The sequence below is a fragment of the Pristis pectinata genome, chromosome 1, assembly GCF_009764475.1.
Source record: "Pristis pectinata isolate sPriPec2 chromosome 1, sPriPec2.1.pri, whole genome shotgun sequence".
In the NCBI taxonomy this organism is placed as follows: domain Eukaryota; kingdom Metazoa; phylum Chordata; class Chondrichthyes; order Rhinopristiformes; family Pristidae; genus Pristis; species Pristis pectinata.
Genome location: NC_067405.1, coordinates 28,824,605 through 28,836,773, shown reverse-complemented (window position 1 = coordinate 28,836,773; position 12,169 = coordinate 28,824,605). Strand labels below are relative to the sequence as shown.

Genomic DNA, 12,169 nt, shown 5'->3' with positions numbered 1-12,169 from the left:
AGTGTAGAAAGACTGTGAGGAAGGATAGGCAGTTGAGAGGGCAAAATTGCAGTCAGTTGGATGGGCTGAAGTGTGTCTACTTTAATGCGAGAAGTATCAGGAATAAGGCTGATGAACTTAGAGCGTGGGTAAGTGGGTGGAACTATGAAATGGTGGCCATTACAGAGACTTGGCTATCGCAAGGGCAGGAATGACTGCTGGATATTCCGGGGTTTAGATGTTTCGAAAGGGACAGGGACAGAGGTAAAAGAGGTGGGGGAGTGGCTTTACTGATTAGGGACAGTGTCACAGCTGTAGAAAGGGAGGATGTCCTGGAGGAATCGTCCACTGAGTCAGTGTGGGTGGAAGGCAGAAACAGGAAGGGAGCGATCACTCTATTGGGAGTATTCTACAGACCCCCCAACAGCAGAGATGCTGAGGAGCAGATTCGGATGCAGATTTTGGAGAGGTGCAAAATTAACAGGGTTGTTGTCATGGGTGATTTCAACTTCCCTAATATTGATTGGCACCTCCTTAGTGATTCCTGACACAGTATGTGGACAGGCCGACGAGAGGAGAGGCCTTACTGGACCTGGTACTAGGCAATGAGCCTGATCAGGTTTCAGATCTCTCGGTGGGAGAGCATTTTGGAAATGGTGACCATAACTCCTTGACCTTTACCATAGCCTTGGAGAGGGATAGGAGCAGACGATATGGTAAAGTATTTACCTGGGGGAGGGGGAATTGTGATGCTATTAGGCAGGAACTTGGGAGCGTTAATTGGGAACAGATGTTCTTGGGGAAGTGCACAGCAGAAATGTGGAGGTTGTTTAAGGAATACTTGTATGGGGCTCTGGATAGGTTTGTCCCATTGAAGCAGGGTAAGGATGGTAGAGTGAAGGAACCGTGGTTGACATAAGATGTAGAATGTCTTGTCAAGAGGAAGAAAGAAGCTTACCTGAGGTTTAGAAAGCATGGATCAGACAGGGCTCTGGAGAGTTACAAGGTAGCCAGGAGGCAGCTTAAGAATGGACTTAGGAGAGCTAGAAGGGGGCATAAGAAATCCTTGACGAGTAGGATCAAGGAAAACCCCAAGGTGTTCTGCATGTATGTGAAGAATAAGATGATGACTAGAGTGAGGGTAGGACTGATCAAGGATAAAAGAGGAAACATGTGCCTGGAGTCGGAAGAGGTAGGGAAGGTCCTTAATGAATACTTTGCTTCAGTATTCACCAGAGAGAGAGAGTGAGAGAGAGAGACGACATTTGTGAGGATGGCATATGACATGCTAGGGCATGTCGACGTGAGAAAAGAAGATGTGCTGGAGCTACTGAAAAACATTAGGATAGATAAGTCACCGGGGCCAGATGGGATATATCCAAGGTTATTACGGGAAGCTAGGGAAGAGATTGCTGTGCCTTTGGCGACGATCTTTGCATCCTCACTGGCCATCCTCACTGGTTGGAGGGTGGCAAATGTTGTTCCTTTGTTTAAGAAAGGGAGTAGGGATAACCCTGAGAATTACAGACCAGTGAGTCTTACTTCAGTGGTGGGCAAATTACTGGAAAAGATTCTGAGAGACAGGATTTATGGGCATTTAGAGAAGCATAGGCTGATTAGGGACAGTCAGCGTGGCTTTGTAAGGGGCAGGTCGTGCCTCACAAGCTTGACTGAATTCTTTGAGGATGTGACAAAGCACATTGATGAAGATAGAGCAGTGGATGTGGCGTACATGGATTTTAGTAAGGTGTTTGACAAGGTTCCTCATGGAAGGCTTATTCAGAAAGTCAGGAGGCATGGGATCCAGAGAAACCTGCCTGTGTTAATTCGGAATTGGCTCGTTCATAGAAGACAGAGGGTGGTGGTAGAGGGAGCGTATTCTGCCTGGAGGTCAGTGACCAGTGGTGTTCCGCAGTGATCAGTTCTGGGACCCGTTCTTTGTGATATTTATAAGAAAATTGGATGAGAATGTGGAAGTGTGGGTTAGTAAGTTTGCTGATGATACAAAGGTTGGTAGTGTTGTAGATAGTGTAGAAGGTTGCTGTGGATTACAACACGATATTGATAGAATGCAGAGCTGGGCTGAGAAGTGGCAGATGGAGTTCAACCTGGATAAGTGTGAAGTGATACACTTCAGGAGATCGAATTTGAAGGCAGAATACAAGGTTAATGGCAGGACTCTTTGCAGTGTGGAGGAACAGAGGGATCTTGGGGTCCACGTCCATAGATCCCTCAAGGTTGTCACCCAGGTCGATAGGGTTGTTAAGAAGGTGTATGGAGTGTTGGCCTTCATTAGTTGGGGTATTGAGTTCAAGAGCCACGAGGTAATGTTGCAGCTCTATAGAACTCTGGTCAGACCACACTTGAAGTATTGTGTTCAGTTCTGGTTGCCTCATTATAGGAAGGATGTGGAAGCTTTAGAGAGGGTGCAGAGGAGATTTATCAGGATGCTGCCTGGATTGGAGAGCATGTCTTATGAGGATAGGTTGAGCGAGCTGGGGCTTTTCTCTTTGGAGAGAAAGATGAGAGGTGACTTGATAGAGGTGTGCAAGATGATAAGAGACATGGATCGAGTGGACAGTCAGAGATTTTTTCCCAATGCAACAATGGCTAACACGAGGGGACATAATTTTAACGTGATTGGAGAAAGGTATAAGGGGGATGTCAGGGGAAGTGAAATGGGAGTCAATAGACCATGCTCTCAAAAGATCAAGACCCACCACAATGGGCTGAATGGATTTCTTCTGTCCAGCATATTTCTATTGCATAAACACTCAAATATCTATCATTGAAAACGTACCTTACGCTTTAGCATGTTCCACATGAATGAGTCCAGTGTTCCTTTGGCAATGAGATAATAAATGTGAACTGAACTACACTGTCCTATTCGGTGAGCTCGATCTTCTGCCTGCAGTAAGTGACCTGGATCCCAGTACAGCTCAGCAAAGACAACATGTGTAGCAGCTGTAAATGTTAAACCCTACACGAGATTGAAAAGGAAAACTTAGACAATTACACATATTTTGGTAGAATCACATTGGTTAACCAATAAAGATCCTGACTAATCAATGCTCCAGAACCCAAAGATTTTAAAGATAAAAGAATTCCAAAAGATAAGAGGAAAGTAGCTGCTTACTGATTTAAAGGTCAAGTAATAGCAAAAGAATGACACATTAGACTTTTGTATTAATGCACAGGCATGCACAAAAATAATTGCATTACTCTGTGACGTTGCATTCAGCTGAATTCAGTACCACAGCATCCTTATAATGAAGAAGGATAAAATAAGGATGAGGAATTTCTCAGAGAAGCAAAGAAGAAAAGATTCAAAGTAACATCTTGTTCTTTATGCAACTCTAACTAGATATGGCTCAGAGCAATATTGTGAGAAAGCCTACTGAGAATGCCGGAGTTAAAAGGGACAAGAAACAGATTAGCAGAATAGCAGAGTCAAAAAGATTTGTGTTGGATTCTTGTCATTGATAAATTACTCAAAGTATTTCACACGTCAAACTAAAGGCCTAAACAGTTCCACCAATGACTTTTAAGGTTGTTAAAATCTTTCAAAAGCGTCACTGATGATCACACATGCACAAGCTCACTCATTCATAATCTTTCTTCATTTTAAAGGAGTCAATGCCACAAACAACCCTGCTGAGGTTGGGATTAGTGGGGAGAGGAAACATAAATTGAGCAATAGGCCATTATGACATCAACTTGTTACTGTTATGTAGATAATTACCGAATTATTTAGATGGAGACACAAGAGATTGCAGATAATGGAATCTGGAGCAAAAAAAAACTCTGGAGGAACTCATTGGGTCAAGCAGAGGAATTGCTGATGGTTCAGGTCGAGACTGTGCATCAGGATTGACAGTGAAAAGGGAAGACAGCCAGTATTGGGGGGGGGGGGGGGGGGGGTGCGGTAGAGAGGGCCCGATAGGTGATAAGTGGACCAAGGAAGAGTGAAGGATGATGGGCAGAAGGAGCCAGGTGGGGGAGGGGGAAGAGGGATTTGGGAGACAGAGGCAGGTGGGTGATAGTTGGAAAGGGTGCAAGCGTTGGAAGCTGATGAAAGGAAGATGATAATGGGAAACATTAAGGGAGAGATGAACGACAGATGGAAGCACATGGGGAGGGGATACAGAGGATGAAGTGTGTGGGTAGTAGGTAGATGGAAACTGGAGGGGGAACGGTAGAATGGGAAAGAGAACAAAAATGAGGGGACCAGAAAGGAGGGGGGGGGGGGGGGTCGAAGAAAACAGGAAACACAACAAGTATGGGTTACCTGAAATTGGAAAATTCAATACTCATACCATTGGGTTGTAGACTACCCACGTGGAATATGAGGTGTTGTTCTTCTAGTTTGCGTGCTACACTCTAGTAGCTGAGAAGGCCGAGGACAGACAGGTTGGTGTATTTAGGCGTTTTAAGTATTTTAGCTATTGCTTAATAAATCAGTGAGTAGAAACAAAGTAACAAAAAAATTGTTAGAAATTAGAAGTTATTGGAAAAAATATAAATCAACGAAAAAGGGGCTCAGAAAAATGATTTATATAAACACTAAATGGAACAATGAGGAAAAAAAATGTACTAAAAAGACAAATGGCTGAATGATAAACTTGATTTATATATTTCAGTTCTCTTCAGAAAGGAAAGGAACACAAAAATGAACGGAAGATTTTTAACAAGAATTAACACTAACATTCTAAATAACATCCAACAGCACTTAATACCTTTTTTGCTAATTAAGATTGACATATCTCAAATAAAATCAACAGATGAAGGTAATTTATTGTAGCCATAATACCTGTCCAGCAGCTTTGATGCTAAGAATTGCAACTTGCACCTTCGGATCATTCTGAAACTGATGGACAAGATGAATCCTTTCTGATGATGGAACATTGCCATCGATTCTTACATATCGTACCTAAACAAATAGATGTTCCATGACGTTTCATTTACAGAACAAAAACTGAGAGTTAAGGTAACAATTGGATGATTCTAAAAGATTTTGAACCTCGAATACAAACTGAGATCTAAGATCATTCTGTGTCAAGTCCATACTTTCAATTACTTCTGGTGTAACATGCCAGTGTGCTTAGAAATGCAAGGATAATGATGTGTGGCTGGAGAGATGGTGCAGGATGGAGGGGCATAGATAAAAATGGGGCTGTATATGTCAGACAGGTTGCACATCAGCGGTTCTGGGACAGACATCCTTGCAGGTTTGCTACTGTCATTGGGAACAATTTAAACTAGCTTTGCGGGAGGAGGGTATGAGAAGTTAAGAAAGTGGGGAGGGGGGTAGGAGGAGAGGGACAAAAGTTTGCAATTTTGGACAGTTTTAGGAAATGTTGGTAGGCGGGTGGAAGAAATATTAGTGGGAGAGTATTTTTGTGGTAATGATCATAATCATGTCTGCTTTAGCATAGTTGTTGAAAAGAATAAATAATAAATCAGAATAAAGGGGGTCAAAGCCAAATCTACTCGTCTAAGAATTGATTTAGCAAAATGGCAAATTAGATCAAAAATTGACCGAGTATCAGGAAACAAAGAGTAAATAGGTGTTTTTGTGATGAGAAGACTGTTACCAGTGGGATTCATTTGGGCTTGGGATTTAGTTCCTTGATTTTTGTGGTATTTATTAATGATAGAACATAGAACACTACAGCACAGTACAGGCCCTTCGGCCCACAATGTTGTGCCGACATTTTATCCTGCGCTAAGATCTATCTAACCCTTCCCTCCCACATTGCCCCCTATTTTTCTATCATTCATGTGTCTATCTGAGAGTCTCTTAAATGTCCCTAATGTATCTGCCCCCACAACCTCTGCTGGCAGTGCATTCCACGCACCCACCACTCCCTGTGTAAAGAAACTTATCCCTGACATCTCCCTTACACCTTCTTCCAATGTAGACTTAAATGTAGGGAAATGATAAAGATGACTGCTGATGATATAAAAATTAGGCACATGATTGACAGTGAGGAGAAAAACATTAAACTGCAGGAAGAAATAGGTGTTCTGGTCACTTGGGCAGAAAATTGTCAAGGGAATTTACATACAGAGAAGTGGAAACTAATGTATTTGTGCACAGATCATTAACTGCAGCAAATAAGGTGGCACCCTTTCCTTCAATAGCTGAGGCATAGAACACAAGAACAGGGAGATTATGCCCAAAGGGTATGCAATGCAAGTTAGCCCACAGCTCGAGCGCTGCACACATTTCTGGTCACATTACAGGAAAGATACGATTGCACTGAAATGGGTGGAGACGAGATTGACAAAGCTGTTGCCAGGAACGAACAATTGTAGAGACTATATATAAATATATACACATATAAAAACCGCACCTATGGGGGATGACTGGATAAGATCGCTGTTTTTTGGAACAGAGGGTGTGAAGGGAAACAATTGAGGTGTCAGAGGAGTTGAAAATCATCAGCATTGATTCATCAAAATTAGTGGAAGAATTAGAGGGAGAAAGGAAAGATTTTTCTCAGCCAGAGGGAAGTAGGTGTCAGGAGTTCCCTGTCTTAAAAAAAAGGTACAGGGAGAGACCAAGATCACATTTAAAAAGTACTTAAATACATGATCATAGAGCCTTGACAAGCACTAAGTGCTGGAACATAGGACTAGGCTAAAAAGCTCTTTTTTGACATGTAGAGACATTGCTGGCTAGATGGCCTCCCCCATGTTGTAAATTTTACCTCTGATCTTGCAGGGTATAAGAGTACAGGGTACATTATCAGAGGGGACAGGGTACAGATCATTTATGGAATGATGCTGCACAGAAGACCATTCAGTTCTTTATGCCTGTATTAATGTTTCCAATTAATCCCACCCACCTGCTCCTTCCCTATATTCTGTAATTTATTTCCTCCTCAATTATTTATCCCGTACTCCTTTGAACATGGCTGTTGAACCAACTTCCATCCACTCCCAACTGTAATTACCACCTGTGCAAAGAAATATTTCCCCATGTTTCCCAATCCCCTTAATTGTTGTTTTCTTGCACCAGAAATAGTTTTTTTAAAAAGTTTAAAATGTTGTTCTGGCAGTACTGGTGGAGAAAGAAACAAAGTTAAAGTTTCAGATCAATGGATCTTCATCAGAACTGACCCAATGGGATAGGGTACAGATCAAAACTAATGAAGGTGGTTCTGAAACATCAACTCCGGTTCTCTCTCTACAAATACTGCCCGACCTGCTGAGAAACTGAACTAGAGTAGCCATATACACAATGAGGGTGCAAGAGCAGGTCAGAGGCTAGGAATCCTGCAGCAAGTAACTCACCTCTTATCTCCCCAAAGCCTGTCCACCATCTAGAAAGCTCAAGTCAGGAGTGTGATGGAATACACACCACTTGCCTGGACGAGTGCAACTTCAATAACACTTATAAAGCTCAACACCATACAGGACAATGATAGACACCATATCCACAAGCATTCACTCACTCCACCACTGACGCATAGCAGAAGCAGTTTTTACCATCTACAGAATGCAGAGCAGCAACTCACCAAGACTCCTTAGACATCACTTTCTAAATCCACATGCCATACATCAGAATGGTATGTGGCTTGGAGGGCAACTTCCAACTACCAGCAGCTGTGTGTGTGTGTGTGTGTGTGTGTGTGTGTGTGTGTGTGTGTGTGTGTGTGTGTGTGTGTGTGTGTGTGGGGGGGGGGGGGGGGGGGGGGGGGGGGTGGAGTTTGTATCTACAGTCCCAAAACGTCGACAATTCCTCTCCCCGCACAGATGTTCCTCAACCCGCTAAGTTCCTTCAGCTGTTTAATTTTTTGCTACACAATATACCACCTTGGGCCTAATAGGTGTTTCCAGGTTTTAGGTAACTTCATACTCCAATCCTCTTGTAATCATGTTGTCGCTCCTCAGGTTTCCCGTAAAAAAATATCATTCCATTCCCATTTCATCAATTTCTTTGTTGTTTACTGTATCAATTGCGAAGTTTGAAATCCTGCCCCAAATATCCTAGTCAATGTTATTAATATTCATGAAGTAGTGGCCTCAATACCGATTGCTGGAGTCCACTGTAGGTCTTCTACCAATCCAAACTGTCACTACACTATATTTCCATGTTGCCACTGTCCCATTAGTGTTAACTTTATTTGGGATTTTTTTGCAGAATGGCTTTTGAAAGCACAACACCAAATCAATCTCCAAAAAAATAAACAAATTAGTCAATCATCATTTGCATTTAACAAACACATCTGACTTCCATTTATTACCCCATTACTTTTCCAATTAATTTTATTCCAAATTAGTGTCTTAACTTATCCTAGCATTGACATTTCACTCACTGGCATGTAGTTGCCAAGTTAAATGCTTTATCTTTTTTTCAAAAAATACAAGAATGAAATACAGTGGCATGCAAAAGTTTGGGCACCCCTGGTCAAAACTTCTGTTACTGTGAATAGTTAAGTGAGTAGAAGATGAACTGATCTCCAAAAGTCAAAGTTAAAGATGAAACATTCTTTTCAACATTTTAAGCAAGATTAGTGTATTATTTTTGTTTTGTACAATTTTAGAGTAAAAAAAAGGGAAGAAGCACCATGCAAAAGTTTGGGCACCCCAAGAGATTTGAGCTCTCAGATAACTTTTACCAAGGTCTCAGACCTTCATTAGCTTGTTAGGGCTATGGCTTGTTCACAGTCATCGTTAGGAAAGGCCAGGTGATGCAAATTTCAAAGCTTTATAAATACCCTGACTCCTCAAACCTTGTCCCAACAATCAGCAGCCATGGGCTCCTCTAAGCAGCTGCCTAGCACTCTGAAAATTAAAATAAATGATGCCCACAAAGCAGGAGAAGGCTATAAGAAGATAGCAAAGTGTTTTCAGGTAGCTGTTTCTTCAGTTCGTAATGTAATTAAGAAATGGCAGTTAACAGGAACGGTGGAGGTCAAGTTGAGGTCTGGAAGACCAAGAAAACTTTCCGAGAGAACTGCTCGTAGGATTGCTAGAAAGGCAAATCAAAACCCCCGTTTGACTGCAAAAGACCTTCAGGAAGATTTAGCAGACTCTGGAGTGGTGGTGCACTATTTTACTGTGCAGCAACACCTGCACAAATATGACCTTCATGGAAGATTCATTAGACGAAAACCTTTCCTGCGTCCTCACCACAAAATTCAGCGTCAGAAGTTTGCAAATGAACATCTAAACAAGCCTGATGTATTTTGGAAACAAGTCCTGTGGACTGATGAAGTTAAAATAGAACTTTTTGGCCGCAATGAGCAAAGGTATGTTTGGAGAAAAAAGGGTGCAGAATTTCATGAAAAGAACACCTCTCCAACTGATAAGCACGGGGTGGATTGATCATGCTTTGGGCTTGTGTTGCAGCCAGTGGCACGGGGAAATTTCACTGGTAGAGGGAAGAATGAATTCAATTAAATACCAGCAAATTCTGGAAGCAAACATCACAATGTCTGTAACAAAAAAAAGCTGAAGATGAAACAAGGATGGCTTCTACAACAGGGTAACGATCCTAAACACACCTCAAAATCCACAATGGACTACCTCAAGAGGTACAAGCTGAAGGTTTTGCCATGGCCCTCACAGTCCCCTGACCTAAACATCATCGAAAATCTGTGGATTGACCTCAAAAGAGCAGTGCATGCAAGATGGCCCAAGAATCTCACAGAATTAGAAGCCTTTTGCAAGGAAGAATGGGTGAAAATCCCCCAAACAAGAATTGAAAGGCTCTTAGCTGGCTACAGAAAGCGTTTACAAGCTGTGATACTTGCCAAAGGGGGTGTTACTAAGTACTGACCATGCAGGGTGCCCAAACTTTTGCTTTGGGCCCTTTTCCTTTTTTGTTATTTTGAAACTGTAAAAGATGGAAATAAAAAGTAATCTTGTTTAAAATATTAAAGAAGTGTGTCATCTTTAACTTTATGCCTTCTGGAAATCAGGTCATCTTTTACTCGCTTAGCCATTCACAGTAACAGAAATTTTGACTAGGGGTGCCCAAACTTTTGTATGCCACTGTATTAGCAATCCTCTACTCTTTGACATAACATACTCATTTGAAAAGGATTAAAAGTTTATTGCCTAAATTTCCATTTCCAACCTTACTGCTCTATATAATCTAGGATGCATCTCATTTAGACTGGGTGACTTTCTACATTGAGGCTTCCTTCCTTTTAAATATCTCCTCCTTGCTTGCTTTTATCCTATCCATTATCACTACTGTCTTCTCTTTTATTGTTACGTTGATAGCAGCCTCTTCTCCAGAGAAGCCCTATGCAAGCTATGGCAAGCTAAGCTATAGTATCTCAACTATGGCCTCCACAACACTTTTTAATCAGTTTCCTTTTTGCTGGAATCTGATTATTTTCCCATTCTCTATGTCCCTCTTACTCAGTTTCCTTGATCTTAATTATTTTCTCAATACAACTTGGATCTCTACTGCATTAAGAACCTCACTGGGTTCCCTCTTCTGCCACATATTAACTCGTATCTTTAGATAGCCTGGAGAACTTCAGTTGTAGGTGCCTTTCCTCTCCCTTTTGTGAGAATCTTTCTCTGCTATGAATGCCTGAATTAACTCCTCTTCGAAAATGTTGATGTCTTGCTTCCCCAATCAAAAAATTGTGTTACCTGGGCCAGAACCCTTTTCATTAAAATTTATTCAAAGATTACTCAAAATTATTTCAAAAATGCAAAGGTTCAAAGTGGACCAACATCAGGACTGGAAAACACTCATTTTCCACATAGACATCAGAAACAATAAAACCATGTAATTTGTGCCAGCTTTTGAGTGATTAGACTAATATTACAGATCTATTTGTACTTCTGGCAAAAGTCCTTTAAGGTACATATAAGAAAGCTGACAGAATTATGGTTATAATAAGGTCAAAAGATTGAACAATTCTGCCAAGTTCAAGTGTGAATAAATTACTGCTTTAGTCAATGCATTTACATAACTGAATTGTTGTAACAGATTCTAAATAAACACAAGACTAAATAAAGACACTAGTTTTTATAGCTTGAATTCAAATTCAAAATCAAGCTATTCATTGGAAGTGTAAATCGAGACACCAAATTTAGTAAAATATTCAATGGTCATCCAATGTGGGTTTCTCAAAGCAATAAAACTGCCATTAGAAACAAATTTAAACTACTAAAGCCTATTTCTCCTGCCTCATTCGAGACTACACTATTGCAGCATTCTCTTCCATGCTGTTGGAGAAAAGAATCCAGTAGAGTATGTAATTCATTCGTCTATTTTGGATTGCTTCAGATAGATTGAAGGAAGAGGTCAAGAGCACTGCTCTCTTCAATTTGTAACTTCTGGTGATTCTTAGCAAAGACCCAGGACAAACTGGCAGGAGAACTTTTAGCTGGTCAGACACCACAAGGATTATCAGGCAAGGAGGGAAAATTGGAATGAAAAGAGAAACCATGGGAGCATTTTGACAATACCACCTTGAATATGAATAAATTCATTCTGTAAAACAAGTACTCACTGGATGCCCTACAGGTCATACAATCAGAAGAGATGGGAGGCGTGGTAATTTATTTTCCCCCCATATACAGGTAATTCAATTTTATTTCCAAGAATATTTCTGACATTTCTTGTCACAAAGTCTTTTAGGCAATATTTCACAGGCACCTTTCACCTTTACAAACAATATACAATATTGGGGTTTTAGGCAGATAAGAAAATACTTGAGTTTAGATATATAGAGTAGGGACATATAGAGTTATAGATATATAGAGTTATTAGATATATAGATCTAACTATTAGATGTATAGAGTAGGGACATGTTCGGCACAGCTTTGTGGGCTGAAGGGTTTGAATTGTGCTGTAGTTTTTCTATGTTTCTATATTTTTTTCACTTTGGGAACACAAAATATACCCAGTTCTGTTATACAGTCTTTCATCTGATTACATAAATCACTCTCTTCCAAATAGTTAAATCCATCTCTCGTGAATGTAGTCTTATGCACGGAACACATTAAGTACTACGTAAAATGATTATAAGGAAAGTAACTGATCTGGTGCTCAAGATGGAGGCATATTTTCAACTCTCCTTCGATTAACTTAAGTTTATAACAAACTATACTTGGCTCAATTCATCATTGACAAGCCAGATTTGCATTGATATATCACAGATATCAATTATTAAACATCCTAAGATCATGAAAGATACTACATGAATGCAAT

General features: G+C 40.7%; 1 protein-coding gene across 5 annotated transcripts in view; it reads right to left on the bottom strand.

Annotated features, from left to right (window-relative positions):
- Positions 1-12,169, bottom strand: part of zranb3 (zinc finger, RAN-binding domain containing 3) — a 102,874-nt gene that overhangs the window by 37,643 nt on the left and 53,062 nt on the right. For all 5 annotated transcript variants that reach the window (XM_052028316.1, XM_052028325.1, XM_052028336.1 and 2 more), the window contains exons 11-12: positions 4,790-4,909; positions 2,780-2,959 (exon numbers count right to left, since the gene is read on the bottom strand). In XM_052028316.1, coding sequence (XP_051884276.1) covers positions 2,780-2,959; positions 4,790-4,909 — 300 coding nt within the window. The remainder of the gene's footprint in view (positions 1-2,779; positions 2,960-4,789; positions 4,910-12,169) is intronic.